Raw genomic sequence first — 27,291 nt, 5'->3', positions numbered from 1 at the left:
AAACACCCACAAGGCATTTTGGTATTTACTTTCACTAAGTGCAAAAATGAACTTCACAGAAATTTCATCCCACAAGAATTTCCAATATTTTAGTATTTGTTTCCGTTATGACTTGGGACAAAATGTTGAAATACCAAAGCATTTTCACAGAATGAAGTGTTCTGGGAAGCAGTATTTTGTACGTCATTTTGACGTGCTTCAGACTTGAACTTGTACCTGGCTGAGCTGCTGAGAGATCGCCATGCAAGTGCCTCGTGGTCCCAGGCTCCTTTATAGACCAACCTCAGAGCATCCATGACTTTCCACCCAAAATACATCACCAAGTCCCACAGCACAACACAGAAACACAAGGCAGAAGGCACTAGTTCATCATTGGATATGTAGTCCAGCTAATGACTTGGTCTAAGAGAATGGGCCATCGGATCTTCATCCTGTGTGAGCTGAGCATACATAAATGTCGAACACAGCCAAGCCCAAATGTTTCATTTCAGTATTGTCGGCTTTGTTTATTTTTTAGCATAAAAGATGGAGAATTCTCAGCCAGCTGTAACAGTGTATTGGTCTGTCAGCACTCCAGAGACACCCCCACCTCAAACTACATAGCAAAACTGCACCGCTGCTGTCTTCTCCATGACACAGATGGGCAGAAGAGGGGGGCTGTGGTGGCCAACACTGGCAATGCCTATCCACACCAGCATGTCCTTGATCTGGATCTGTTCTGGGGGCTGGATCTGTCCATCCCTTCCCTCCATCACCATCTTCAAGAGATCAGGCTTCTAGCTTAAGCTAGTTGCTTAAGCTCTCTTACTAAATCTGTCTTCCTTTTGTGATCATTTGTCCCAGTCCTGCCTCACAGAGTTTTCCAGAGCAGATCAGGCTCAGGGAGCAGAGCAGCGAGTGGGGCCACCAGGAAGAAAGTCACCTTTGGAGGAAAGGGGAAAAACCTCATTCTCAACACAGAGCTCTGACAAAAAATCCCAGTGGCACAAGGGCCCTTGTGCCTTTTTCTGTTGGCCAGTCTCAGCATCAGATTTCACAACACCTGGCAGAAAAGGATGGCAGAACTGATTGTGAGTTTTAATTTTTCAAACATGTCTGGCCTAAGAACTGCTATTGTACATTTTCCACGTCCGATACTTCTTCACATATTGTTTTGTGCACTCCAACCATTGCCTTTCTGGGAATTCAGGTGACCTGTGGCTTGTGCAGGAATATCCTTGCCAAGCTTCATTCTTCCAGACATTTTTGGTATCAAGAAAAATAAGCCCCACTCCACACACACACCCTTTTTACCTTTGAAATCTCAATTTCTCCTGGAGCAAGCATGGCCAGGACCACACACAGCTGTTCTAATATCCCAGCCTGATGAACAAGAGGGGGATGGAGGAGACAACCAGCACACTGTGCAGAAAGGAAGGAGATGAAATCCAGCCATCAACAGGAAAGGACTGTGAAGCCCTTGCTCAGATCAAAAAAACTATGAAAATGAGTGGAGCTCTTGACAGAATAAGGACAGAGGCCCATGATCTGCATCCTAGAGCCATGCATGAGACATTCCTGCAGGCATGAGCCCCATTTTGGGCAGACCATGCAGGCTGGCATTCCCATTGCTTCCTCTCAGATCCCTTGCAGGTCTCTCTATGGGCCAAACTCTTATGGGCTTCTCACTGCCGGCTCAGCCCCAAAGTTAGTCCAAGACCCTTGCAGAGCTCCTGGTGGGGTGGGGGGCTGTCCCCGGGGCTTGGCTAGAAATAAATAAATGTTGCATTCCTGTGGGTTTCCTGGCAGGCTGAGTAATCACACCCCTGCTGAGTTAGGATCACAACCGTTCGTTTACGGTGGACTTACCTTCCGATGTAATGGAAGGCTTGATTTCCACTGTAACTCATAAGTCAATACGTCACAGGCTGCGAGGATGCATCTAGCCAAGGGCTGGAAACGATGCATTGGACAGCGTTCTTGCAGAAGGGGATTGGTTTGTTCCAAAGGCAGATCTTCACTCAGCAAAAGGTGTTGCCAGCAAATGCAGCTCCTCCCTGGAGCCCACATCCCTCCATGCATCTCTTGCAGCAACCACTTTCTCTACTTACAAACAAGACTTGCTCTTCTCAGTACTTTTGGGGTGTAGGAAGATTTTTGATACACAGTCTCCATGGCCACAAACACACTGTGCATATTGTGGGCTTAATAAACAAAAGAATTTGTTATGCTTTCCATCAGATCGTTTCCACCAAGATATGACACATTTTTCAGGTCCAATTAGTGGAAGCTTTGACTTAAGAAAAGACTGGGAAAGATGTCTGTTGTAGCAAATATCAGCTGATATTAACTGAGAGGGGGCCTTTATCTCCTATAATGATGTGCTAATTCAAACCAGATCAGATTTCCTTGGACACTGTGGTGGCAGGCTCAGATAGTTACAAGAACCAGGACTGTTCGTATGAGCAGGCTCGCCTGACCAGACCTAAATCCTGGAAATGCTGTAACCCGGCCAGAAAGCACCTGACTTGCTGACAGGGTAGATTCAACTGGTCCCACTGCTGTGAGGTCTGCCCATTCAGATGTCCGAACCCATGTCAGGCCAGGACTTCACCTCTTTTTCCTTGCTGTAGTGCCAAGAACACTCAGTCCTCCACGCCGCAAAAGGCTGAAGCACGTGGCTTTCTTTCCAGCCAAGCATCAAGGAAATCACGAATTCTCAACCTTTCAGTAACCTTTAAATAATGCACAACTTATCAAAGTTGGGACAGATCCTGTCATTTTGCATCACTGCAAATTCATCCTACAGCTGCCCAGTAGGAACTGATGAGGAGTCACTCCATGTGGGCAGTAATTTGCTGGTGTCAGGGCAATAGAAGTGATTACTTCCCACTCCTTCAGGAGCACGAAAATATGTATTTGTGGCATTGGGTTCAGGGTTTTTGGCTCCAAGAAACTCTTGTCTCAGTTTGCTTGAGACACAGGGAGTGAGTGAAGACACCAGAGAGTCAACCGATGCTTCTCAAAGTATGTGATTCCTCGGGACTGTAGGAATCAGGATTTCCAAAAGCAAAGTCCCCTCACAAACTCCAAGAAAAACATGTCCAAACACATTTACAGGCAGGGACAGCAGCAGCCTGAGCAACCTTGCCTGCTGACTGCTGGCCCCAGCTTTAGGTGGGAGTCCCCTTTGGTACCCAGTCATGCAGAGAAGGGTTGGCTGACAGATCAGGTAAAATCACTCTCGTGATCTGCTCCCTAACTACACTTTGCCAGCATATTTTTTTTTACTCTCTCCCCAATTAATTTGTTACGTACACAGTTGTTTCCTACTTCTGCTCTACCTTACCATAGCCTCTCTTCCAATGATGCTGAGTGCCTTCTTTGATGTTCCATGCTAAACAAATTCTTACCTTGGAGTCCTAAATGACACTAGAAAAAATATTTCCTCATATTGTTTTTTGGGATTGCCACTTTTCAGATGTGCTGGCTCCACCATCATAGGGAGGGTCAGTCTGAAATGAGGAATACCACGTTTGCAGAGGCAGTGCTGGGAAGTAAGAGCAGCATAGATGGAGGAGGAATGGGGAGACCTTGCAGAAACGCTGCCCAGTGCTTGAAGGTGGCACCAATACCTCACAGCAGCAACTTCCACAGGTCAATGGCAGCATTTGTGAGAAAACTCTGTTTGCCATGTATTTGTCACCTCTAGGTTCAGATATGTTGGACATGGCCACAGTATTACAGCTAAACAGAACAGGACATCTCCAATAACTTTAAAAGCAGAGCCCTTTGACTCAAATATCTTTTTATCTGTCATGTCTTCCTATATCATCTGCAAAACTGTGAGTCTATATACAACAGCATCTACCTGCAAACAGGTTCGCTCTTTCTGCATCTTCAAAAATGAAAATAAAAAAATAACTCCCCAGCACAGGCACAGAAGCACCAGAACTAATTTTCCGGCAGATGCAAGAGACTGTCAACTAGTGTAGGAAATTAAATGTTTAAGGAAATTATAGAATGAAAATACAAACTCTTGAACAGGAGCCAAAAACCACAAATTCCATCATTTATCAAAAAAACTCCAAAACGAGCCTGAAACAGTGTGGGGACGGCTGAATGAAAGGCTATATTCACACAGCAGCACTGTTTAGCTTACTTTTTGGACCTTTTCCCTTTATTGATGCTGTTGGGAGGCCCTCATTCCAAAACCTGTAATGCCGTCGTCGTGTTCTAGGATGAGTTACTAAAAGCAACCGTTCTTCTGCATATGAAAACATTTGATTAGTTGCATGTTCGGTGTCTTTAATGCCTCTTTTGTGCCTCTGTTTTTAGGGGGGGGGGGAGGCAGATGAAGGATCTTGAATTTCAGCAGTATTCTGATATAAACTTCCTCTGAGAGAGGGAAGGCAAAGAAGAAAAAGTCTTTGCAAGCTTGAAATGGAGTTGAGGAGGGCTGGCTTTCCTGATTTACTTGAAGGGACTGATGAAGGTGTTTATTCAGGATTTGTGGAGTCCTGCCAGCCCTTAAATAAACACTCAGCCCTGAAGTTTCAGCATTACCTAGCGTTCCTTGAGCCGTGTGACAAAAGGTGCCCAATCTGAACCATCCCAAACTGTTGCTGTAGTGGCACAAATACCAGCACTGTGCACAGGACAGATGAAAGGCTCAGAAAGCTGCCCCATAAGCATCTCCACACAGAAAGGGGTGAGGGTCTGCAGTGCTAGGCAAGTGTTTTGGGGCAGAACATCTCCTGGCAGGTCACAGCAGTCAAGTCCAAGCCTCCATGTGGTCATCTTGGCTCTCTCTTGCATGCACTAGAAGGTTACAGGAAAGCTGGAGGCACCTGGCCAGCTGTACATGTTACCAGCATTAGGAAATACTTTAAATACTGTCCAATTGACCTGTGAAACTCGCTGCTACAAGGCATTACCAAGACTCGGGGTATAAGAAGATCATGGCTTGTTCCCTAGCACATTGGATGATGTTGAAACAGTGTCTGGTGCCTGGGGAGATTCTACCCTTCTGTAAATGCAGGTTAAATCTCAGTTAAGACTGGTGCTGAGCTCTGCTGTGCAATTGCAAAGGGCTAAGAGCTCACAAATGGCCAGCGGCCACAGCTCAGTGGAGAAGTGGTAATTCATTATGCCATGATAATTCAATTGCTTGTGATTTTCTTCCCATAACCAGCAAATCTAGCAGAAATCCAAAAGAGAATTGCTTGCATTTACGGCTAACAAGATTAGCTGGTCATAAGAGCTAATATTAAACAAACAAAAAATAAGAGGTTTGGAAGAAATAAAAATCCTCAGGGTATAAACCAGTGAATGGGGATTAGGAAGAAATTTCTCTGAGGTTCAGTTATTCCTAATCTCTTGCAGCTTGTTACATCTCCTGCCAGAGCCTCTAGCCTTTGCCCAAGAAGTACTAGCCTAGACAAAGCACTATCTTGCTTCACCATAGGCAGGCATGGGGCTCCAGAGGACAGCCGAAGGAGAATGCTTTGTCCCTGTGAACCCCACGGTGGTCCTCAATCACTCGATGCCATCTCTCTGCATCCCATTTTTGATTCATCAGAGTTTGGCACCAGAGCTCAGGATTTACCCGTCAAGGTGTTCCCACATCTCTGAGCCACCCTGGTTTTCTCAGTCCCTCTGACTTGCTCATTTAACACTGCTTTTATTGGAGTTTTTATTATCGGTGAATAAAGAGCCCAGCTTTGCTTTCCTGAGCCAGCAGCACCATCTGCAGCCTGCTCCAACATGTGCAGTCCACTTCTGCCTGTGGGAACATATCTCCTCCTTCCATCCACAGCTGAGAAAAAATAGAGACGAAAATAATTAACACGTGTTAGGGTGAAAAAGAGAAGGTGGCAGACTGAACAGCACCTCCGGGGCTAGAAAAGCTAATATACAGTCATATACAGCTGGTGTATTGTACTAAAAGAAGGGAGGTAGGCTTTGTACAGCTAGAGGCGAAAGGGATGTGATGTGTGGCTAACCATGTTATCTGCTGATACAAGGTAGCACTGCATGTTTTTGGAGGAGAAAGCTCTTCAGCCAAGGGTTATATGAGCTTTGCATACTGCTTCCGTGATATGAAAGTGGGGAAGCAACTTGGGCAGACTTACAAAAACAGCTGGTGACGGAGCCAGGATTGGAGCCTGTGGCCGCTGCTTACAATGTCCCAGCCAACAGCAGGGTCGTTGCTACTTTTACAGAGGCAAACAAAGAGGGTCGCTGCCTTCAGTGTCCTAAAAACATCCACCCAGCCCAGAACAGGGGCCCATGGCACAGCCCCTCCATGCACCTTGACGTGCACTGGCACTGTGCGGTGCTTCCAGGGGCCGCTTACAGGGCAAACTTATAACCTGCAGCAAAACCATGGGAAATCACTCTAACGTGCCACTGGAAGAGAGTGGGAGAAACCCAGGGCATAGCCCCTTGCAGACCTCTGCAATAGAAAGGAATTTGTAAGATAAAGTTCTGAGATAATGCTAGCAAGCAGAGTGTGCCCCGTGCTTGCAGAGGAGAGCAAAAGTGAAAAAACTACTTGCCTCTGACTTCTGGTCTAGGGGAAAACCCTTCCTCATGCTCCATCACTTTAAACTCACCAGGCTGACCTTTGAAGCACTCAGCTGGATAGGGGAGCCAGTACCCTAGAAATGAGCATGGGGTAGTGTGCTGCCTTTCCCCAAATGATTTGGAAACATCATATCCTGAAAAATGGGTTAGCCAAAGCACTGGTGTTTGTACAGGGAAGGACAGCCCTGCATGGCCTCGGAGCTACACGCCACCACTGAGGACATTACAGCAGCTGCGTACATCTGCATCACGATACACACAGAAAGGCAGGAGGAAGAGCTGGGTGCACAAAAAAATGGAACAAAATGTCCTAACTATCCTGTCTGTTTTTGCAACAAATCTGTGTTTTGCTTTGCTGTTACAGGAGCCATGGACCAGCGAACTCAAGGGAACAGATAGATTTCTCCCTCGCCTCCCCTTCCTTCCTCTCCTCTGCAGAAAGCAGGATCTGCTGTACTGGCAACAACTGAGTTAGGCCCCACCAGCACTTGTCAGAAAAAGCTCTCTGGAGCACAGATTGTACCTTGTGGCTACACCCACACTAGTAACCTAGGCGGGTCCAAGACACAGCCCATAGTCCCATGGGTGTCCATGGCCTCCCACATGATGCCAGGACGTAACATGGGCCAGGAACTGCTTTCCTGATAGGCAGTTTGGATGAAACCCTCTGCCACTCCTCAGGAATTGCTTTGAACACTTTGGGGAAAGCTGCTATAAGCAGTAGGACACCATGATCTCTGGTACTCAGGAGCAGCAACAACCAGGTCCCAGAGGCACAACTGCAAAGCAAAAGTTCCTGGCAGGAGGGAGCAGAGATTTCCCAGGACATGCTGAAGTGCCGGGACCACGCGTCTTTGATCTTGTTCACTCTGTCTCTTTCTCTGAGTAACAAGGGACCGTATGGGAATAAATCAGCATATTAATGGGAATGCTAATTGCAGCTGAATCTGGGATAGACTAAAATCTGCACGTTCCTTTTAATTATGAATTCTACAGCCCAATTTGAACCACACTTGGAACAATGCACAAGAGCAACTACTATTTTAAAGATCAACCATCCTTTCAATGGTTTTGATATTTAGATTAAAACATAAAAGCAGATAACAGGGCAGATCCCAATCTCTATATCACAGCGTAATCCAGACTACCTCCCTTATAGTGGAGGAGCCATTCAGAGTAACTGAGGTCAGGACAGGGCCCTGTATTTGAAAATGTGCCTTTTTAATAAGAGGCAGAAATACACTTCTGTTCCATTTCTCCTTGGCTGAGCAATGCTGCAGTGATAAGTAATTGGCATTTCAATGCCTGTGCACAGCGACCACATTCTTGAGTGAGCACTGGCCTATGAAGTGTCTGTAACGACAAACCCTACATATTGATGTGTGTGTGTGTGTGTGTGTGTATATATATATATATATATGTGTGTGTGTGTGTGTGAGAGAGAGATGTGTGTGTGTGCTGCTTTGTTACCACTCCTCCCAGTGCAGAGGAGTCAGGGGGGTTACCAGTCTTCCCATTCCAATTTTCCCAGCCCAGGAGGGCTTCACAATGGGGTTTAAACACCTTTAGCTTTTTCTTTTCTTTTTAGGCAGCTTAATGAAGGAAGTCTAAAAGAAATGAAACGTTGCCTCACATCCACAGCATTATACATGGCCCAGAGCCTTGTCTTGCATCCGCTATCACTGAAGACAGCATGAGTGAACCAGTATCAAAGATCTTTCCCTTGTGGAAGCCTGTCTCAGGAGGGGATGAACTACAGCCACAGTTATGAAGGTTAATGCCTCTCACAGGACTCTTTCAAGGGCAAGAGGAGAGGTGAGAAAACAGGTTCTGGATCTTCCCACCTCCTTCCAAGCTCTGCTCATTTGCTTCTTCAGGCTGAGCTTCCAGCCCTCAAGGTGTCTTGCAGGACTGAGTTCCACAAATCATACCAGCACTCCTCACTCAGCCCACTACTTTGTATGAATTATCCCCAGGCTTTGGTTATTTAGTGTAGTCTAAGTGTCCAGTCTGCCTTCTCTTGTCAGTCCATCCTCCTGCCAGTAGCTTTTTGACCCCTTTATTGGTTATGGTGCCATTCTCCAAAGCGTGAGCACGTACCCTGCTGGAGACCAGGCAAGCCACCTGGATCTCATCTGTCAGTGCAGAATTTCGGAGTTTGCATCAACTGAGTATTTCTTGAGCTTGAGATATTTCCAGTTACAGAGAAGCTGCAATAGTCCTTAGGAAATAATTTTAATTAATCACACAGTTTCCTCTTTTTCTTTTTCTTTTTCTTTTTCTTTTTCTTTTTCTTTTTCTTTTTCTTTTTCTTTTTCTTTTTCTTTTTCTTTTTCTTTTTCTTTTTCTTTTTCTTTTTCTTTTTCTTTCTTTTTCTTTTTCTTTCCATTAAACTCTCTGTAAGTCCCAAAAGCACCTCCCTCGGGTCATGTTCTTCCTTTGGTTGCTTGAGGTGTCAGCCCCAAGGCCAGACGCTGGGCTCACTGGCACAGAAGCAACATCCAAAGCTACTCCCTCCGATTTCTCCAGAATGCCACCAGCAAGAGGCCGCTCCAAACTCCTCCTTCCCCCATCCACACATGGTCTTTTCTTCATGGCTTTCTGTATTCATCCCAGACACTTCATACCTGCATCCATCCTGAAATGTTTGCCTGGAAAATAAGCAGTTTGGCGAGTTTCCGCATTATAGCCTATTCTCATTTCTTTCTGGGGCTTTGTTCAGGAGAGAGTGGAAAGCCCCAGGGGCTTCTGTCTTGGGTCACAGCTCAAAGCCGAAGATTATTTAATTGTGGCAAAGCCCAGAGCCCTTATAGCATCTTGATTTGGGATATTGCTCTACTCCTAATAGAAAGGCTCAGAGACTAGGTCCAGGCATGCACATACTTCCTTCTATACTGAATTTAATTTATGGTGTGTTGTCATATAAAGAGCTGTTAAATGGAGTGCTAATCTTCTTCTTTAAGGGGGAGCTGTAATAACACAGGGGTATGAACAGGCTTGTGCACTTGAATCAGCTAAGTCGCATCTCTCCAGGCCTTCTCCCCTGTAGAGAGTCAGGGTGGGAAGTTATCGCACTGCTAATGGCAGTGTATGAAAACTGGTTAACAGCCGGCTGAACACGAGCCAGCAGTGTGCTCAGGTGGCCAAGAAGGCCAAGAGCATCCTGGCTTGCATCAGAAATAGTGTGGCCAGCAGGACCAGGGAGGTGATCGTCCCCCTGTACTGGGCACTGGTGAGGCCGCACCTTGAATCCTGTGTTCAGTTTTGGGCCCCTCACTACAAGAAGGACCTCGAGGTGCTGGAGTGTGTCCAGAGAAGGGCAGTGAAGCTGGTGAAGGGTCTAGAGCACAAGTCTTATGAGGAGCGGCTGAGGGAGCTGGGGTTGTTTAGTCTGGAGAAGAGGAGGCTGAGTGGAGACCTTATCGCTCTCTACAACTACCTGAAAGGAGGTTGTAGCGAGGTGGGGGGGTCGGTCTCTTCTCCCAAGTAACAAGTGATAGGATGAGAGGAAATGGGCTCAAGTTGTGCCAAGGGAGGTTTAGATTGGATATTAGGAAAAACTTCTTCCCCAAAAGGGTGGTCAAGCATTGGAACAGGCTGCCCAGGGAAGTGGTTGAGTCCCTGTCCCTGGAGGTATTTAAAAGCCATGTAGATGTGGTGCTTAGGGACATGGTTTAGTGGTGGACTTGGCAATGCTAGGTTAACGGTTGGACTTGGTGATCTTAAAGGTCTTTTCCAACCTAAACAATTCTAAGATTCTAAAATACATAGTTTCTGATACGTTAGAGATGCACGAACAGGAAAACTTGTTCTTCAGGTTTGTGACGTGCAGGTATATGCAGAGTCTGGCTTTGTTTCTTTGGCAGAAACCTTATGGTTGGATGAAACATCCAGCTGGGTCCGGAGAGTCCCCAAGGACCCCAGGACAGTGGTCCTCAGTGACACTGGTGCACGTACATGGGGAACAGTCCCATGGGGACATGAGAAGGGAAAGGCTAGAGAGCAAGGGGAGTGCTAGGTTGGCTCTGGATTCCCCACCAGCAGTCTAACCTCCTCCCAGAGCTGTTTGGAGGGAGGTTTCAGAAAATTATGGGAGTCAGCCTTGTCTTGGAGCAAGGGATTGCAAAAACCAGCTTTGAGTTTCCCCCCAGTGTTGCTGGGGCTGTGATTCATCCCACCCTAAACAAGGATGCCAAGCAGGATGAGTCCCCCTCTGGAAACGCCTTTCACTCCCTATTGACCAGGCAAGGGGCAAGACAACTAACTCATGTCAAGCACGTACCCCACTTTTAAAAAGCTACGTCCAGCAAGATTAAGCTCCCGTCCCCCCCAACCTCTGTGAATGTGGAAGGACCCTCTAAGAGAGATGTCAATGGAGGGGGGATGTGTCAAATTCTGGGTGAGGACACAAGCCCACAGAGGTTTTTAGCACCAGAAGGGGACTTTAGCAGTAAGCCCCAGGTCCAGCAGTCCCTACATGGCTGTGGGAATCTTCATACAAGTACATATCACTTGACTCCAGCTGGAGGTTTCTCCATGCTTCAGCTTCAACATGGGCTGAAAAGCATCTGGTTCCTAACACCTCACCAAAGAAAAACTTCAGCTGCTAAAAAAAATTAAGCAGAAGGACCTCACCTCCAACCACGGCTTCAAGAGCTCACCCTGCCACAGGGACGACTGGAGAACAGGCTCCCTCCTGCACTCAGCCCACGGCTTCCCCCAGCCCCAACAGCTCGGGATCCATTCACAACACGGACGTACCCTGAGCACTCCACCAGCAAAGCGCGGGCTGACCTCCCCGAGCGAGTGGCCAGTGATTTAACTGGGCAAGCATGCTGTAAATTAAAAAATAAGTGGTTCAAAAGTAAATAGGAGGTTTTATATAGTTGTTATATTTATTCTGCTGAAGTGTTTTGATGCCAGATTCAGGGGGAAGGGGGGAGGAGAAGTTCAATTCGCATAATGGGAGCTGGCTCCAGTATAAACATCCTTTCAAGCTTTGTCAGTCACTGTTATAAAAGGGGGTGGCAAGGTGGGTTAACATGCCAGCTTTTCAGTCTTGCAGATTTATGTTCATTTCACAGCCACTCACTGATTCCAGCTCTCACTAGTTTAACGTGAACTTTGACTTGGGGCTCTGCTCCTCAAGCTGCAACCCCTGCATTCAAGTATGCAGGTGAGATGCTCAGCTCGTGATGAAGAGCAAAAGCTTCAAGACATCACAGTGGGGCAGAAAGGCTCAGAAAAAATACACAAATTGATTATTTCTTTAGACTCTAGGAGTTTTTTGGTGCATCTGGAAATTTCCTGAATCATGATACAGGTTTAAACAAATGGGCAATCTCTGCTGGAACAAAACCCCCACCGGTGTGCCCAGCACTCCCTTTGCAGAGAGGCTGAGAGAGGGACCAAGGCATGTTCGGCAGACTCTGGTTGCATCCTGGTTGCAGCAATGGGAAACGCATGCATGAGAGGATGGCACTTTTTCCATAGGCTGCAGTTTTAAATATTCATGGGTTGGCAGTTTTGGATTCCTCAAAGCCACAGAGCTGACCAGGTGCTGTTTATGATGTTTATCAACATAAACATCCAAAGGTAATGTATTGTACTGCAGGATATTATACCTCTTTAAATGAAAGTCAGTTTAATTTCTATCTGTTTGTGTGTCTGTCCCCTGTGATGGTGATCTCTGTGGTGAAAATCAGGGCTTCCCTCTGAGATTTCCACACTGCTATCATTTTACGACAGATACAGTGGAGGGGGCACAGGAATGATGCTGTTTAAATGCATATACATCCTATCCACCACTACTGAAAGCAGAAGTAGCAACATACAAAAATATCAGTCACACAAACCTTTGCTGGTAAAGCTTTTCTCATGACTACTGGTATTTCTGCAAGAGGAAACACAATAAATAGAAACAGGCTCCCATTTATTGCAAAAGCAAAGCTTTTAACCAATGGCACTACGCAGCACACAAAAAAAGTCAGCAGAGCTGAAGATCCTAAAAAATTTACCCAGGCCCAAGTCTACACAGCAAAGCACCATGGGATTTTAGTTCCATTTAAACCTTTACCGAAGAGGTATAGAAGCAAGTGCCTAAATTATAGCACAGGCCAAAAGAAATATGACAAAAATATGTGAAAGTCAATGGAAACACATTGGGAGTTGAAAGGCTCATTGCCCAACATTGGCTGCTCCCTAAGAAATGGTTTCTTCTGTTTTCAAACGTGCTACAGAAGCAGCCAAAGAAAACCTGTGGGTTTTTATAAAGAAAACCAATAAGAGCAAACGTCTCTCCTCTCCTCAGTGCTCTCACATGCGAAGAATTTCACATTCAAAGCCTCGTGATAAATATTTCATGTCAGGTGCTTCCTTCACCCTTTGGCTGGCAGATCTCCAGCCAGGCTGCCCACAGAGACATCAGGCCGGCCAGACATTCGTGCCCCATCTTGCCTAAACAAGCCCTAGGTGAAGGTTTAAAAGAAGCTGCTGCTTAAGCACAGGAATACTGGGAGTCTGCTGAGCCACAGGCTACTAGCCCCAGTTCCTCTGCTCTCCTGGACAGGTTCAATGGACAAGAGGCATCACGGGCTGTCCTGGAGCCGTGCACCCACTGATGGCCTTGCTGGCAGCGCTCACTCAAGATGCGTGGACATGGGGTGCTCCCTGCTTTCTCCTGGGTGGGTCCTCTCATTCTCTGGGCACCCAGACACGAATCTCCTTGACCAGATCTGCCAGCTGCATTCACAGCACGGTCTTACAGCAGCAGAGACACCTCTGCATCTTCAGAGAAATCCAATTAACTACGACACATGGAGATCTGTCTCTGTGCTTTTTGGTGGCTTAGTAGATGCCATAAACGACACAGAAACACACCTCGACAGAGGTTGCTCCTGTGGGCTGCATGACTAAGTGTGTTGCCATTGACCTGGCAGGGAAGAGGACCAACTCCACACATCAACATGACAGATCCAAAGTCTGAGAGCAAAACCCAGCAAGTGGTGGAGAAGAAAGGAGGAGGAGAGCTGCTCGGTGTGCACTCCATGGGCATCCCATGCAAGGGCTTGAAAACTGTACCTTCACTGCGGTGCAGACAGACCAAAGTCAGAGGTCACCAGTGTGGCAACAGCTTCCTCTCTGCTGCGACAACGTTGTAGATAAGCGAAGGGGGAGACGCATGGAGACGTGACCCTGATTCAACGGGTCTGTGAGGAGGGGTCTTATCCTGAAACAGCCCCCTTCCAGCCCTGAAAGCGGTGGGTTTTGGAGATAGATAACCAGGAAAAATGATCTGGCAGAACTGGGACATTATTGGAAAAGTAAAAAGGTGTCACCAAATGACTGCTGCAGCAGCTTGGGTAGCAAAAGGATGGTCAGATCCTGCAAACAGCAGCTGTCTGCCCAGGAATGACAGGAGGAGCCCATGGAAGAGCTCAGACAGAGGAGCAGGAATCCAGTGTATCCATGCCTTGAGTTGTAGCTACAACCAGCACTTTGACAATTAATTCTCCTTATAATGATTTGGCAGTGTTTTTCATGGCTCTGAGTCCTTTGATGGTGTTGCCTACAGTCATGAGCTGACTGCATCATTGCAGAGCTCTGGAGACCGACCTGCTCAGCCACAGGGCTGGATCGGAGCTGGCCACCTCACTCTGTGCCATGCCTCCTCTGGGTGATAAACCACCCCAAACCTGAGGAACATGGTACAACCACACAGAGCTCCCTCCTTTTCTGTCCTGAACATGATGAGACCAAATGCTGCACCATCAGAGTAAAAATATTGCTCCTACTACAGAGAATAAGGAGGAAATGAACCCAGGAGCTGTAGCAGGGTGTAGCAATGGTGACAAAATTTCATAGACCTACTTTTTAAGTTAGGTCAAAAAGAGAGGCCAAGGGATGAAGGGTCAAGGAAATGGGTATAAGCAGAGGGAAGAGAAATGAGCTTTCCACCTCCACAGTCTGAAAAAAACACAAAACAGGGGCAGGTCATTTTAGGGAGCCTAAGATATAAAATTAAGGTAAAATCAGAGTGTAGTCTGTCCAGAAACAGAGAGATAAGTACAGCCATTCCCTATTTGCAATAACACAGGTTTATATGAGTGACAAGCTGACGCAGATGAGCTCTGCCCTGAGCAGCATCCTTCCCACTGACCCTCTGTCTCCACACTGCAGTGGGACCCCATGTCCTCACAGCTGGACCCCTGAAGCTGGGGCAAGGCTTAGTCCTAACCCACTGGCACCCCAGGGACAGTCCTTAGGCTCTGCTTATCACAGAGTCACAGCACAGCTGTGGTGGGAAGGGACCTCTGGAGACCCTCTTGTCCAACCCCCTGCGCAAGCTGGGTCAGCTGGAGCAGGTTGCTCAGGACCTTGCTATCACCCCAATTCATCTCACCAGCACAAGATGCCAATGTTTAGGGATGGGATCACTCCCTTGTTGTCAGCAGGGAGTTCACCACCCTCAGGGAAGCTCCTGGTGCAAGGACTGATCTGCAGCCCCACACAGAGTGGTCCTACTGTGCTCAGGACACATGCAGAAAGGTGAAATACAACCCCAATTAAAATCTGTGTCTTCACTGCATTTTTTTCTCTCTTTCTTTGGGTTTAAAAAGAAAAATCTCCACTACAAAGCACATAAGTTACATCAGCCTGTGTGTCTATGAGGCGTGATGATGGAAGTTGGGCCAGAGATGCTCTGGGGCAATGTGTTAGCAGGCAAACCACGTGGAAACGAAGCAAACCAGTGCCAGGACTCCTGGGAGTGATGGATTTCTACAGGAAAAAAAAAACATTCAGACCAATGTGAAAGCAAGCACAGTATACATAATGGCCTGGTGATGGGATAAAGTGGAGGAAACAAAAACGCAACCAATTTTACTGTCTCACTGTGATGAAAATCATGTGAATTGAGTGGGACATTGGAGAATTATGTCCAAAGGAATGCAAAGGCTGAGGAGTCATTTGGTGAGCACTGGGACTCCAGCAACTGGAAAAATGAAAAGGAATACAATTGTTTGGAGGTTGTTTGTTTGGTTGGGTTTTTTTTCATTTGAAACCAAGGGATGGAGGACAGAGTAGAGATTTCTGCTTCACAGCTGAGAACTTTGGCATCTGCATACAAACTGGGAAGCATAAATGCTTCCTGGCTCAAGAGAGAGCTCTTCACAGGACCCAAGATTTTCAGGAGGAATTACTGAGGGCAGCAGAGCTAAACGTTCAAACAGCAAGGCCAGCAGAAATGTCCAGGGAGAGGATGGAATTGGCAACTGCTCGAACTGAGCAAGTACACAGCTTCAAGCAAAGGGAGGCTGGGAATCAGGATGGAGAGATGAATGGGGAAATCATCTATCACAGGGCAGTGCAGTGATGTACAAAAGAAAAAAGTACATAAATTCTGGCCAACAGCTCAGGGGGAAAGAGGCTTACTTCGTGTCCCCAGCTAGTCCTTCCTTGCCAGAAGACAGGCAAGAAAAAAGCAGTTTTGGTGACTGAGGCTTTGGGGCTCTCCAGTGTAATGGCAGGTGTCCGAGTAGGTCTCAAGGATGGGTGAAATCAGACAGGATTAGAGGATTTTCCCCTCCAGTCCTCTCTCCTCCATGTAAAGATGTTTTTACTCCAGGACAAGGATAAGTCAAGGGAGAGGCAATCCTGAACCATGGTTCTGAAGCTGTGCTGCCTCCCCCATGGAAGGGAGCAGAGCGGGACAGGCTGACCTGGTGTCCCCGGCATCCTGGGCACTGAGGGAAGAGCCTGCACCCTAAAGAAAGTGTAAATATGAAGCATCTGAAGGCTGACAGCTCTCTGAACATATACTCAGAGATAACTCCCAAAGAGGTGTCACGGAGAGAGTCAGGAACCGGCAAACAATGTCCTAAGCAAGAGACCACCCTAAACTACTGCAACAGCACAGAGCAACCAAGGGCCAGAGTGGGGAAGAGGCGTTAGGACAGCTCAGTGCACAGCCAGCAGTCCCCAGGGCCTCAGGCAAGGATGGGGGACATCCCCATGAATGGGTCCAATGCGTTGGCTTCATGAACGTGACCAATGTTAACTCTCCACCACACCAAACATGAGACATGAGCCTGGCTGACACAAATAGCCAAATATCCTAGGTGCTGTTCCTCAAGTACCCCCAGATAACCACCTAAGGAGCTGGTGGTGCCCATCGTTCACCTGGCTGCCTCCTCCCCTTCTCAGACATGCCTGCTCCAGGAGACCTCCCGAACTCCCACATTTCACAGCACACAAGGCCAAAATAGCAGGTGCCAATTTCCCTAACATCCCACGCTAAATAGCATCACGCTGCAGAGGAGCAGTAGCATTACTGTGGTCATCCTAAAGCAAGAGTGTGACCATGCCCTTCGCCCATTTGGTCTTCATGGTACATTAGCTGTGGCATGACAGACTGAGGACCATGGTCCCCGGCATTGCTCAGCCACTTGCTGGCAAATCCAAGGCAGCCCCATCATTGGATGGCAGGGAATGTTTTAAAGTATATTCAGCTTTGTTATTTGACAGTGGCTTGCTATGCACATTACTGTATAAAGGTTTTTATTTGTTCATGTTGTTGCAATGTTTATTCCCCAAACTCTTTTAATAGTGAGCTTTTGACAAAGTGTTTCCCCAGCAGCGGGAACTACATATACAGCACAAAGCAAACACTTGCAAGATAAACATCCTTCACATCCCGTGCTGGTCCTAACCCCTCGGAGCTCGCCATTACCTCCCTTGGAGCAATTCAGCACAACTTAATCAAAGTTAAAAATGATACTGTGTGATTTTATTTTTTGTACTTGCTCAGTGAGCTTTTATTGGCAGCTGCTGCCAGGATCTGGGACTGTGCCAAATTCCCTGGTTATATTGCTCCAGTGTGTACAAACAAAGCAAGCCTATTTAAAATTTCTTGGACGCAAATAAGGTAAAAACATAACAAAATAGAAAACAATGTGTAATTATTTGTTTCCTTTATATGAAGGGCCTCCTTTGGAGTCCTTTGAAATCAGTTCTGGTTTCCACCTACGAAAGTCACCCAAGTGAATTATTTAATATTAATAGACATTCCTGAACCAGAATGTTACAACCAGAGGCACAACATCCAGGGGGAAAAGGCTATCTACCTTTGCCTGTCGTATTGCACTTCCTGAGCTAAAATAACAACTTTAGCTCCTTGCCTTTCTCAGTAACATTTGTTGCTTCTAACTGTGACTCAAAAGAATTTTGTATTTAAATTATTTAAACACAATAATATTAACTAAGAATTTTATATTAATTAAAGATTAAGACCCCCGTCAACAACGCCTGCTTTTAGGTGCATGTGTTGATCTCCTGACCTTTGGTGTGTCTGCACCAGGGCTGCCACCTTCTTGTGCCATTTTGCAGGCAATCATTGCTCATGCGTGACACTGAGGGCCTTGTCACCTTGTTAAGGTCACTGCCATTGCACTGGGTCCTTCAATGGTTCAAAAGTCAGAAACACAAGTGGCACTGCTGAACGCACAGTCCGAAATTCATCCCTTTGCGCAGAGCAGCCTCTCGCCCCGTATCCTATACCAGAGAGAGGTGCAGAGAGGACAGGAGAGAGGGAGAAGGAGAAGGGGGCAGAGGGACAGACATAGAGGAGAGAAGGAGAAAGCAAAAGGAGAGGAAAATCTCTCCCTGTTTGACAAGGCTATTTGGCAGTATTTTGGAGCCAAAGTGCCTCCTGTCAACAACACACACAATGTGCTTTTGAAAAAGCAGAAGTGTACATGCAGTTCCTTGGCAATTGGAAATAACAGTCAATATACAGACAAATAGGTTTTGGAGCATATGTTTTTTGAACTCCCAAGAAACTGCAGCTTATCTGTTTTTTTTCAGGTCACCTCCAATTTATTATGCAGAGTCAGTCGCTTGCTGGTGTGCACAGACCCGAGTCACAATAAGCATAAAAAAACCCTGCCTCTCTCCCAGCAGAAAAGTCTGACAGCAAAAAAGGGCTAAAAAAAAAGCTTCTTGTTTTCTCACCAGTGGCTGCAAAAAGGAGATTAGGGAGGAAATAAAATCCCTGTTTTGCTTCTCCCTCTCACTCAGAAAGTTTTGGTCTGAGAGAGCCTCTTAAAAGTCATTTAAGGAGCTTGAAAACTCCAAGTATAAGTAAAATTCAGGTCATTTGCAAGAATTTCCTGGGCTCGGAAAATGTCTGAATTCCCACCTGTAACAGAAAGCAAGCGGTGAGATGTCTGCCTTCCTTGCTAGACCACCTTCCCCACCTTTACTCCACCCTGGCTCAGCAAGTCCAGCTGCACCAGGACTTGTGTCTCTTGCCTGTGGACAGCAGACACAGCCAGCCTGCCCGAAACTGCCTGTGCCCGTGGACACACCATGCACTTTGGGCAGCTGCGGGGACATGGGGACACGGGCTGGAGACCACAGCACCTCGGACCCTTACTGCTGCAACTGGGCTTCCTCCACTCTTGGAGACAAAGACACCCAGCACCTGTGGCATCTCTGCAAGGGACATGCCCCAGGACACGCATGGCTCCATGGAGCCATCCTGCAGCTCGTAAAGATGCTGTTATCTTATTCTAACAAGGTGGGTTTCTTAACTCCATATATTTCTGTGCAAGGAGGTGTCGGCTCTTCACTGCTTTTGTCAGGATGGATGTGACTTGGAATAGGATGGAGGGAAAGAATTGGGACTTTGCCCCATGGAGCTCATGGCTCATGTGTCAGACCCTCAGTCAGGTAGACCGTTTGGAGTGAAGAGTCCTGTGTGTGTTCTGCAGACCTTTAACATGGCCCCAACCTGCCAGTCTCTGAAAGTCATAGTCTTTAAAACCTTCCTGCAATTTTTTTTCCGCTCCTGCCGTGACCCACCAGCAGCTCTAATCCAGGAAGATTTCTTGTATCGCCTCACTAGTTCTCTTTGTAAAGGAGAGATCATCTCTCCACTGGCCTAAAAAGAAAGCTGAGAGTTGGAAGTTGTCTATTGATCCATCTGCAGAGCTGTGAAGAGGGAGATGAAAAGGAAAGGCAAGGCAATTTGCTGTGACACCAGCCTCCTGCCCTGGAGATGTGCATTTTGTACTGGGGGAAACATCTGGATGACAGGTTAGTTCTCAGCCAGAGGAAATGCTTGATTCCACTGGAGTGGCACCAGCCTGCTTCAGCCATATATTTTTTAGAATTTTAGAATCATAAGTTATATTAAAAGGTATTGCAGCAGAAGTAAATCACAGCAGAGTGCAGCTTAGTGGCAGGGGTTCATCACAAGTCTGCCATCTCCCTTTGGGCAAAGCACAGCGTGTAGAGGAGGAATAGTGCTCAGGTCTCCGTCATGAGTAGGTGCCTCATTCCCATTGAAATCCATGAGAATGGCATGTCTAAACACCATTGAGGATCTGGCCTTATAGTACCAGGGTATTTCTAGCTTCCCATGCATGAGAGCCATGCTGAAACGTGCCTTGGATCTATTTATCACTATTATTGAGATGATGCTGGTTTCTGTTGGTGCTAACCCAGTCCTATGAGTTTTGCAATGGGAATAAAGCAAGTTGAGAGCGTACAGTTTTACAGTCAAGATGAAAACCTAACTCCTTCCCACACCTTGCTGCAGATAGTGTGGTCTGTCTTGTCTTGATTGTTCCAAGAGAGGAGGGAGAAGCAATCTTGGTTTCACCTTTTCTTATTTGCAGACCTCCACCAGCACACCAAAGCAGGCATGGAGAATCCAAACCCACTTGCAGCATGTACTGACCTCTCATGAAGCCCCAACCCTTTGCAAACCACAGGCTGAAAATCGTGCTGGCTCATTCTGCCCTGGGTCCAACAGACAGCATGCTGCCAATGGCCTTCGCTGAGCTCTGGGGTCTATCACCATCGTGTACCATGAGTTCATGGCTCAGACCCCTCTCGGCATGCTTGTATAGACCTGGAGACAGGCTTGCTGCTAACACAGGAACCCACAACCCCACCTGAGCCATACCAGAAGACCTGGAACTCAAATTGGCCCATCCAGTTCATTTCTCCTCCAGTCTCTGGGTTACAGCCTTTTTCTTTATATTTTACTCATTGTTAATCAAACTTAAACCCAAGCTGCCATTCATTTGACTTGCAAGAATCCACAGTGTAAATCCCTTTTATCCATTTCTTTATCATCCTCTGAATTTCACAGCAACAAGTCACAGCAAAATCCAACTGAAAGATGCAGTCTGAGTAATTACTTCATTGGTTGCCAGGAGGATAAAGTTCCCATAAATAATATTCCTTACAATGCTGAGAAACTGAATATCGCTGTGAGCAAAGCAAGTAATTAAGTGCACAGCAGTGTCACACCTGGACAGGCAGTACAGGTAGCCTAATTCCTTGTCTACAGCAATCAAGCTGCTTTGCTCCCTGTCCATCCACACAAATCAGCTGAAAAACACCTGGCCACCATGCAAAGTGCTTTCCTGTCAGTGGATTGGGACTCTTCTTTAGCTATGGCAGGACTTCTCCGAGCTGGTAAGCCCCAAGGGGCTGTGAGGGGCACTCCACATTCCCAGCGGTGCAGGGCTTTGGTAGCTGAGACCAGGCTGCACGACAGGACCACTCCTGTTTTGCAGTGAGACCTCTTGAGATAAACTTATCACATTCTGCCCGTGAACTACTCTCTTCCCCATGGCACGCGGCTCAAGGCTGGTAGCTTTCAGCACATGAAGATTTTGGGATATCACCTCTAGGATCAAGAAGCTTGGCCATCTGTACTCAGAAGACAGTTGGACCCTGACTCTAATTGCAAAGCAAGAAATGCTGCATGCCTATTTCTCACATATGGCTTCGAAGATCTCTCTTTTGAGTGAGTTATGCTCCTTACGCAAGGGCAAATAGTCAATTCTCTGCAGCCAGTCTCATCCTCCTAGATTCCCTATAGAACAAGGATACCAGGGACCACGACCAGCTCCAGCTCCGCCTAACACTTGCTGCAGCAGGCAGCAGCTTACCCAGTGAGTGCTGGGATAAAAATGAATAGGTGGATATTAAAAATAATCCTTACTGTGCTTCCCAGCAGGCATATGCAGGCATTATCTATACTGCTGCTGATGGCCTACAAAGCTTTGATCAGAAAGCAAGAAGCGACACTTAGAGATGTGCATATACACATGGACACACATATACCTATATATATATAGGTATACACGTAAACAGAAAGAGACAAATATGCTGCCGACATTTCCAATTGCAGTTCTTTTCCTGCTCAGGTTAGTATGGATGCTCAGATTAGACCTAATCCTGGAAATTAGGATTAGGTATCCCTAACTCCAAAGGGCACCGAGAGAGCTCATTTCTTTCCAGATGGGACTCTCTCCCTTTCAGGAGCCAGACAAACACAACCGATGTTTACTCTCAAGTATCTGCAGATACTTCCTAATTTTATGTGCAGTCTGGATAGACATAATGTTCTCAGTCCCTACAGAAGCAGCCAAGGAGATGTCATTGCACGTTCACACCCGGTCCAGCTATTGATCGGTCACCCACATTTCTCAGTCACCTCATCTCACATCACCAGCTGCTGTCACCACCAGTATCCTCCTTTGGCCTCCGTGCTCTGTTATCAAAGCTGAAAGCACAAGAGCTTTCCCAGGGCTCCGCAGACGGGCTTCATGGTAAAAGATGAGAGCAGCGCTTGGAGGAATGAATTACAGATCCCCGGCAGACAAACTGACTCCAGGCTCCGCCTTGCATAATTCTCACTGGAAGGACCTCAGGCACCAGAAAGAGGTTAATAGCACTCAGCGCTTGTGTTGAGTCACTCCAAGTATTGAAATGTCACGAGTTTGAGCAATGGATTTGTCAGTGCCTGTAAATAAACAGCGTGCGATAACACGCCAGCTGCTGCAGGCTCTGCGACGGCCAGTCCAGGATGCCTGCGAGATGCTTCTGCCTCGCTCCCGGCACTGACCGCTCAGGGTCCTAACAGCGGCCACCACTTACAGACTCCTTAAAAGCCCTTATTTTACAGAAAACATTGGGCTGTTTCCATTTTTATTTAGAAGCAGCATATTTTTCTCATTATAAAGGAGTGATGTTTGTTGTGCTGTCTGGTTTAGAGGTACCATTGCACTATGAACAGAGACAGCTCCTACATCACTTGTCACAGGTAATGCAAGAAGAGCCAGATCAGTTTTAACCAGATTTCTATTTGGAAGGGGGAGTTCTTGTACATCACTTACATTAAAGAGTTAAATCCACAGCAAATCCACTGGCCCTGATATCCTGGATTCCGGTGGGACTAGATCTCGACTGGAGACTTCAGATTTGGGACCCAGATATAAGCTCCTTTGTCTGGAAACAACTGCTGATCAAAACCCTGTTTTGGAAAGGATTTTATTTATTTACAGAAATCTCCATAGAAACTACAGCAGAGATTTTTCAACCAGATGTGATGCTTCATTGTTAATTCGTTCATTCATCAGAACAACGGCTTTTCTATCACTAGATCTGGGCAGCTAAAATTTGAAGTGCTAGCTCCAGGCTGCCCATCAGATGGAAAATATTAGTAACACACTTGGCTCTTGGAACTGAATATCTCCAAGTGTGTTGTATAAAAGTAGCAGGCACTGTTAATCTCTAGCCACCACTGTGGAAACAGAGGCACAGAGAAAAACCACCACCAACCTGGTTTCTCCAAGAGGACGCTGCGACTCAGCACTCAGCTCCCAGCACTCAAGTTCAGCTCCCGTCACCTAGACCATTATACACTGCAACGGACTAAACTCCATCTTTACTGCAAGATCCAATACAAAACAGTATTGATTAATATTATGGATTATATCCAATGACTTTCTGCATCTACGATCTGTGGGCCATGGTGGATAGCAGCAATAAAATCAGGGTAGCAGCAGATGATACCGTGACTGGGAAAACGAAGCAGCCGTCGTGTCTGTCTCCCTGGCTTTGCTGAGCGCAGTTTAGCAGCTAGGCTGAAGATCTATTTTTAGACCAGCATTTACCTCTCTTCCAACCCAAACATAGCTCTCCCTTGTAATACCGACGATGCTTTCAAACGGAACAGCAAATCACGGCACCACGATTATAAATAAAATTATCGTCTGTCAGGCACGGGCTCCTGCACAGCTCCTCAGTGCAAGCCAGGGTAACACTTGTCTCTTGCCTCCCAAACGCAGTCTTGTTGGGTTTGCTAATGGAAAGGAAGGCAGGGGATGTTGTTTTAAATGCCAAAAGACAGACAAGCGGTGGAACTTTCTGCATGACGAAACGTTGCATAACTAACTTCCCAAAAAATGTTCAATTCCTGGGTCTACCATCCACTGCCGGGTTTTGTTCCTTAGTGGTACCTGTTCACTTAAACTGGGAACAAATCCCAGACAAGAAATTAATGTAAAACATTTGTATTCTCTCACCACCAGGGCCTGACCAGCACCTCCTGCCCTCTGGGACACACAGCCCATTCACACCGACTAATACATGCTGCTTGGTCCCCGAAGCCAGCATCACCTTTCTGTTGGCTTTGTTCTCTCTGTGGCTGGTGCATTCCCCAGGGTGAGTAACAGAGAACTGGCTTCAAGAACTTGTACGAAACGAAATGGGTTTATTGAATTTGAGAAGCACAACATTTACTTGTGTTGGAAGGGAGCGATATAGGCTCTTGATTTGGAAAAAATAAAAATAAATGACATGGCACTGCAGGGAAACTATTTCTTTGAGGATCAAGTTAAATCAGACAATAGAAAGCAATCTTATTTTTAAGGCATTAAAAGAAATGAAAAAGCAATAAGTAAAGCAGTTAACTGGGCTCCAGGATGCAATATTGCTCAGCAAGCTTAGAAAACAGAGAATAAAAAGCTTAATGATTCATTAGATAGCTCCATGCTGTCCTGCACATTTCCTCCACAAGTGTCTGAAGTCGACGCTGGCATTGTAGGAAAGGGCTAGACACCAGGTTTGGGACTAAGGCAATACAGCAGTGAGCATTCGAAGGGTCCGAAGATCTTCCCCCCAAGTCTTGCGCTGCAAGTCTAAGTGGATTTAAAGAGATGTGGGGAGAAAGATTCACCACGTTTGCGTCCCCAGTGCCTCTTTCCTCGAGCCTAACAAGCCATACAATACATGGGAGCACAGCTGGTGCGCTGCTGCAACCTGGAACACACATTAGCCCCATTAAACTGTCACAGCTGCTTCCGTGCCACCGAGACCTATCACACAAACGTAGTCAGACAAGCTGGTCCTCGGCTCCATCAGCTCCTGTAGTGCTCTGACAGGTGACACTAGCCAAGGGACTGTCCTCTCCCACACCGAGAGCCAGGAGAGGCTCCGTGGAGATGGATAAAGTTACACCAGAACCCTCTTAAGGACAGCAGGACTTCACCACTGAGGAACTCTCCCAACAGAGAGAAAAACCTGGGTCTGACACAGGTTCTGAGTCTGGAAACTACTAGAGACTTTCAAACAGCAAAGACATCATTGGCAAAAACCTGGCAGCAAGCACTGAAAAGCAAATATCTGATGTAAACTGCAGTTAATTTTACTGGCACTATCATCAAAAATAGGACAAAACTCGCAAGGAATTTCCTTCCCCTTCGCTCCTGCAGAGGATTTAGTTTGTCTGCACTAGGCGTACTGGAAAGAAAAAGAAATCTGTAAGAAACTCGATGCTGTGACTGATCCATTTGACAAAATCAAAACCACACATATATGTCAAAACCGTAAAAAGATTAGTTGTGTCATGATCTAATGACTTCTGAAAAAACAGAGAGCTCCTCATACAGCCAAAGACAGCATGCTGAAGTTAAATGCTTTCTAAGTTTGTTTTCTAGTGGAAAAATAGTATTAATTTCCCTTTTCTGCTTTAAAATGCTCTGTTGTTTTCTGGCTCAGGTAATAAATCCATCCTTCAAACTAAGGAAAAATATGAGATAGTCCATTATTTCTCTGTTTTTTTCCTGTGCAATTTAAATTTTTATAAGAGGGAGGGAAAAAAAGATGAGTTATACCTGCTTTGGAGGTATAAATTTCAACCTTAGAAGTGAAGCTGTATGTTTAGATGTCCAGCTGAAGTCACAGAATTTGATTCAGCCCTTACCTGGTTCCAGTTTCACACCGAGATGACTCTGTTGAAATTCCCTCATGTCAAGCGACAGCATTTCTTTAATTACCCTGTGCTTTCAGAGCAGTGCAAAAAGACTACAAAGTTGGTCAGAATCCAACCCACTGACACTAGGATCAATCTGGAGACATTCCCTGAATCCAGTGGGGTTTAAGCCATAGCTTCTGAACCAAAGTTTTTAACGATGCAAGAGGCTATAGTCTGTGCTTGGACCATGATAAATGTTCTGCTGAGAATTGGTTTTGGTGGAACAGGAGTGGAAATGGCTGGGAAGAAGGTGACTTTGGACCATGTAGGCAAGGCTACATGGTTGTGTGTTTGCTTTGAAAGCCTAAGAGAAGAAAGTCCCGTTACAAGAGAGATTAACCAACGTCAGTGCAGGTACATGGCACAGATTGCCTGTGTGGTGGTACGGTCAAAAAGAGTCCGAGGGCAGACGTGTATCCTCAAGACTTACTGGAGAACCCAAGAAACGCCATGAAAACGTGTTAAAAGCACAGACCTGGGGAAGCCCTTGATATAAACACACCAGTGCTGTTAGATCATGCAAGCAGGTTCAGTACCTTTGATCCACCTCATCAGCTCTGAAATAAAACACATCCTCCCATAGACTTCCTCTGTACAGCACCTAGCAATTGTTCGTATAAATAATAAATAAAACCAAGCAAGCAGGGGCACCAAACAGTATCATATTTCGCTCCTATTATCTGCTTGCAGAGAGGCCAATTCACATCAGATAAGGCTCAGTAAGTAAATGGCAATAAGGTAACAAACCAGCCAGCTTGACTCTTATCTCAGTAAGCGTACGCTAACTAATCCCACTGAAACACATGTATTTTGCATAGAACAGCTCACACAAGTTCATTAATGTGCATCTGGCCACCTGTATTGTATGCTGGAAAGGTGAATTCTTCTGAAGGCGACTGTCCAACATTAGGAGAATAGTAACAAGAACGATTCTTTAAAATAAGGAAAGTAACATTCAAACAATACTTTTCAGCTAGGAATTACAAAATACCAAATTCTAACAGATGGTGTGACTGTTAAGTTGGAGGTACGTATTGCACCTGCAGAGAAAACTAAGCCATCCCTTCTGAGCAGTTTAAAAATGCAGAGGTCCCCCCGGTCCCCCAACCTTTGGCAAGCAAAATATAGCTATCCAAGCTGAAAGCTAGGCAATGCCTTGGTGTTAAGCCCTGGGGACTCGCACATTCAAGAACTGCTCGCTCGTCCTCTTCAGTGCCCAGGGATTTACAGCAATCTCCATTCAAGCATTGGTTTTCTCATACTGATGATTTTCTTGTAAGTACTGACACAACCAGGAAAACAGGAGAGCCCAGGGCAGATGTCACAGGTGGTGGTCACAGATCACAGTAGGAGTGTGGTGTGCTATCTTTCCACATTACACTGAAGTGCAATTTCCATTATGTAATATCAACAGGCAATAACTGGCCACACAAGGTGTGATTCTTGATAACACAGGTGATAATAGACCAAACAAGACTTGTCAGGCACTGACACTACCATAGCACCCGTATCTGGTATGCTGCTCTCTACTGCACTTCTGTATCTACCTCCAGCAGCAGACCGGGGACAGCGATGCCTGTAAGGCTGCTGTATTCAAGCAACAGAAC

General features: G+C 46.3%; 1 protein-coding gene and 1 long non-coding RNA gene across 6 annotated transcripts in view; both read right to left on the bottom strand.

The window, feature by feature from the left end:
• Positions 1-5,307: 5,307 nt before the first annotated feature.
• TACC3 (transforming acidic coiled-coil containing protein 3) overlaps positions 5,308-27,291 on the bottom strand; it is a 44,567-nt gene continuing 22,583 nt past the window's right edge. For 2 of the 5 annotated variants that reach the window (XM_087736111.1, XM_087736117.1), the window contains 2 exons: positions 11,329-11,402; positions 8,965-9,218 (listed from right to left, as the gene is read on the bottom strand). In XM_087736111.1, coding sequence (XP_087592237.1) covers positions 9,023-9,218; positions 11,329-11,402 — 270 coding nt within the window. In that variant the 3' untranslated portion in view covers positions 8,965-9,022. Of the gene's footprint in view, positions 5,798-8,962; positions 9,219-11,328; positions 11,403-27,291 lie in introns of those variants that run through there. The other 3 variants (XM_087736112.1, XM_087736110.1, XM_087736113.1) reach the window with 3 other exon arrangements.
• On the bottom strand, positions 22,610-23,556 carry LOC148051343 (uncharacterized). The gene is made up of 3 exons (XR_015699619.1): positions 23,544-23,556; positions 23,209-23,317; positions 22,610-22,900 (listed from the first exon to the last, which is right to left on the bottom strand). It is a non-coding gene; the product is annotated as an uncharacterized LOC148051343 (long non-coding RNA).

Source organism: Nipponia nippon, unplaced genomic scaffold (assembly GCF_047370975.1).
Source record: "Nipponia nippon isolate SJK-2023a ecotype South Korea unplaced genomic scaffold, ASM4737097v1 scaffold_6, whole genome shotgun sequence".
Taxonomy (NCBI): Eukaryota; Metazoa; Chordata; class Aves; order Pelecaniformes; family Threskiornithidae; genus Nipponia; species Nipponia nippon.
Note: the sequence above shows the minus strand (reverse complement) of the source record. Positions and strands in the feature narration are given on the sequence as shown.